This window comes from Lonchura striata, unplaced genomic scaffold, assembly GCF_046129695.1.
Source record: "Lonchura striata isolate bLonStr1 unplaced genomic scaffold, bLonStr1.mat Scaffold_177, whole genome shotgun sequence".
NCBI lineage: Eukaryota > Metazoa > Chordata > Aves > Passeriformes > Estrildidae > Lonchura > Lonchura striata.
Window position 1 is genome coordinate 133,190 of NW_027461114.1, and position 3,868 is coordinate 137,057.

Sequence of the window (3,868 nt, forward strand, 5' to 3'; positions counted from 1 at the left end):
CAGCCTGGGCACAGCTCCGGAGGACACTTCCCAAAGAAGGTAAGCCTGGGATTGCTGTAAAGATCAGGAGCTTTTCTGAGAGTGTTTTCAATTTCCTGCCTGGAGCAGGATGGGAAAGTCAGGGAGGTGACAAAACGATTTGTGCTTTTCATATATTTTTCACATATTTGTAGTTCCGGAAATTACTATGAAATAGTTTTAAAACTATAATCCTTATTTAACTCCATTAAACTCTTAATTAACTCAAACTACTATTATATAGATAATATAATAATAATCCTTAAATAATTATAGTACGTTTCCTTACCTTTCTCCTAGATTTTAGAGCAATAAACTGACTGTCTAAATACATTTTTAAAATACTACATAGCCTTATTATCAGGGAGTGGACATACCAAAAGAACTTTTTGGTTTTTGAATGTGAGCAGTGGTAACAAAAAGCTGGGCAAAGATGGCCTTGGACCTACTCCAATGGGTTGAGCCAGGGTTGTGTAAGTGGGGCAACTTAATCTCCTACTGGATGTTCCTATTAAATATCCTAATTAATCAACCATAATAAATTGCTTAAATCAGAGTTTGAATGTTCCTTATCCCCCTCTGGGACACATGGAAGCTTCCAATAAAGGTGTGGTTTTTACTTTACTGATCTAACACTATTGCAAGGATTCTTTTTTTCTATTTGGATTATAGACAACAGTGGGATGAGAGAAGCAGAACAGGAATTGTAATCCCAGAATGACAGAACATTCTGAGTTGAAAGGGACACACAGCATCATCAAAGGAATGTTTGAACATTTACAGAGACTCCAGAACTGTGACTTTGGGTGGTCAGTGTCTCTGCTGGGAGCCTCCCAAAGGGCCTTCAGCCACTCCTCAGCCCTGGGCAGCAGCAGCATCACCTCTGCAGGGCCCAGCAGGGCTCTCCTGAGCTGCCCTTGCCCAGCTGCACACAGAGCCTGCCCCAGCCAGGGCCCTGCACACAGGCAGGTTTCTGTAGGGCCGGGCCGAGGGCACACAGGGTGGGATGGGCTCTGTGAGCGCTGGCAGGAACAAGGCACCTCTCAGGAGGGGATGTCCAGGCCCAGGGAGATGCTCAGGGAAGCAGAGGGGGCTGAGCAGAGCAGTGCTGGGGGAACAAGCCCATCCAGCCCCTCACCTGCCCTCAGCCACAGGGAATCCTTTGCCTCTCACATCTCTCAGTGGGAAACTCTGAGTGCAGCAGGAATCCTGGGGATTTCTGACTTCAAAGAGCCAGGAATGATGTGTGGGTAGGAAAATAATTCCTAAAACCAAATCCTGCCATCTTTTAGACCTGGAAATGCAGATGGTACCAAGACTTCCTGCATTTAGAAGTTATTCCCCTGACAAATCCTGAATATATAGCCTTGGCCCTCTGCCACAGGGCCACAAACCCAGGGCAGTGGGGAAGGAATGGCTCCTTGAGAGTTCCCACACATAGATGGGTGAAGGTTTTCCCAGAGCAGGGACCTGGGCCATTCCCTGCAGCAGGACAGTCTGCAGGGAATGGCCCAGGTTTGGCTCCAAGCAGCCCCTCCAGACTTGTCCCTGTCCTTTCTCCATGAACAGGTGCCCATGTGCAGCCACAGCAAATGTCCAACAGCAGCTCCATCAGCCACTTCCTCCTGCTGGCACTGGCAGACACGCGGCAGCTGCAGCTCCTGCACTTCTGCCTCTTCCTGGGCATCTCCCTGGCTGCCCTCCTGGGCAACGGCCTCATCATCAGCGCCGTAGCCTGCGGCCACCACCTGCACACGCCCATGTTCTTCTTCCTGCTCAACCTGGCCCTCAGCGACCTGGGCTCCATCTGCACCACTGTCCCCAAAGCCATGCACAATTCTCTCTGGGACACCAGCACCATCTCTTACTCAGGATGTGCTGCACAGCTCTTTTTCTTTCTGTTCTTCATCTCAACAGAGTACTTCCTCCTGACCATCATGTGCTATGACCGCTACGTGTCCATCTGCAAACCCCTGCACTATGGGACCCTGCTGGGCAGAAGAGCTTGTGCCCACATGGCAGCAGCTGCCTGGGCTAGTGCCTTTCTCTATGCTCTCGTGCACACAGCCAATACATTTTCCCTGCCCCTGTGCCATGGCAATGCCCTGGGCCAGTTCTTCTGTGAAATCCCACAGATCCTCAAGCTCTCCTGCTCCAAATCCTATCTCAGGGAACATTGGGTTCCTGTGGTTACAGTCAGCTTATCGTTGTGTTGCTTTGTATTCATTGTTTTCTCCTATGTGCAGATCTTCAGGGCTGTGCTGAGGATCCCCTCTGAGCAGGGACGGCACAAAGCCTTTTCCACCTGCCTCCCTCACCTGGCTGTGGTCTCTCTGTTCCTCAGCACTGCAGTGTTTGCCTACCTGAAGCCCCCCTCGATGTCCTCCTCATCCCTGGATCTGGCCCTGTCAGTTCTGTACTCAGTGGTGCCGCCAACCCTGAACCCCCTCATCTACAGCCTGAGGAACCAGGAGCTCAAGGCTGCAGTGTGGAGACTGATGACTGGACACTTTCAGGAAGATTAAACTGCTAGCCAATTTCGTCAAACCACTTGTAATAAAAGTCACTTTTGGTCATGCTTGTAGTAGTTTTTCCCTTTATTTTTCTTCCGATTGCCCACACAGAAATGTCATTATTTGTGCCATTTCTCATTTTGTTTCTCTGCACCTTCTCTGTGGCCAGACTGTGTCAATGTGGGGCTGTTCTCTCAGTGGCTTTAAAGGAGTTTTCTGCAGAGATGCCCTTTTGTTGCCTTCTCTGGAGCTGCAGCATCAACGTCTGTGTGCAGAGCTGGGGGCAGATCAGGGCTGGCACAGCAGCTCCGCTCCTGCTGGCCACACCATTCCTGATCCAGGCCAGGAGCTATTGGCCTTCTTGGCCACCTGGGCACTCTGCTGGCTCATGTCCAGCCTGCTGTCCCTCAGTCCCTGCAGGTCCCTTTCTGCCTGGCTGCTGTCCAGCCCCTCTGCCCCCAGCCTGTAGCACTGCAGGGGTTGTTGTGGCCAAAGTGCAGGACCCGGCACTTGGACTTGTTAAACCTCACCTTGTTGGATTTGGGCCCTGGATCCAGCCTGTCCAGGGCCCTGTGCAGAGCCCTCCTACCCTCCAGCAGATCCACATTCACATCCAGCTTGGTGTCATCTGCAAAGATGTCCTTGGTTCCAAGGGGCCCCTCAGTGTCACAATGTCCCTTTGGTTACACCAGGCCCTGCACTCTCACACTGGTCTCCTTGGTTCCATGGGGCCCCAAAATGTGACAATGGACTCCTTGGTTCCATGGGGCTCCTCAGTGTCACAATATTCTCATTGGTGCCACAGTTTCAGAGTGGCCCCTTGGTTCCATGGGGCCCCAGGATGTCACAAAGGCCCCATGGTCACATGAGGTCCCACACTGTCACAATGCTCTCTGTGATTCCACAAGTCCCCTCAGTGTCACAATGGACTCCCTGTTTCCATGAGGCCACACAGTGTCACAAGGGCCTTCCAGATTCCTTGAGGCCCCAGAGTGTCACAGTGGCCCCTTGGTTACACAAGGTCCTGCAGTGTCACAATGTCCCCTGGGTTCCATGAGGCCCCGCAGTGTCAGAAGGGGCCCTTGGTTCCCCTGGGCCCTGGACTCTCCCAATGCTCTCCTTGGTTTGGCAGTGTCACAGTGGTGAAACCCCTTGGTCACACGAGGCCCCGCAGTGTCACCATGGCCTCTGTGGTTTCACCAGGACCCAGTGTCACGGGGACTCCCTGGTTCCATTTGGCCCCCAAGCACCACAATGGAGCCCTGGTTCTATGGGGCTGCACAGTGTCACCATGGCCTCTGTGGTTCCACCAGGACCCAGAGTCATTCCAGTGTAAT

General features: G+C 52.1%; 1 protein-coding gene across 1 annotated transcript; it reads left to right on the forward strand.

Moving 5' to 3' along the window:
• Positions 1-1,610: 1,610 nt before the first annotated feature.
• On the forward strand, positions 1,611-2,543 carry LOC144248558 (olfactory receptor 14A16-like). The gene has a single exon (XM_077790659.1). It carries the CDS (start codon positions 1,611-1,613, stop codon positions 2,541-2,543), a length of 933 nt encoding a protein of 310 aa, XP_077646785.1.
• Positions 2,544-3,868: the final 1,325 nt, after the last annotated feature.

Bases quoted from the DNA above. Each gene is read 5' to 3' on its own strand.
- LOC144248558 (XM_077790659.1), top strand. From the start codon at position 1,611: ATGTCCAACAGCAGCTCCATCAGCCACTTCCTCCTGCTGGCACTGGCA.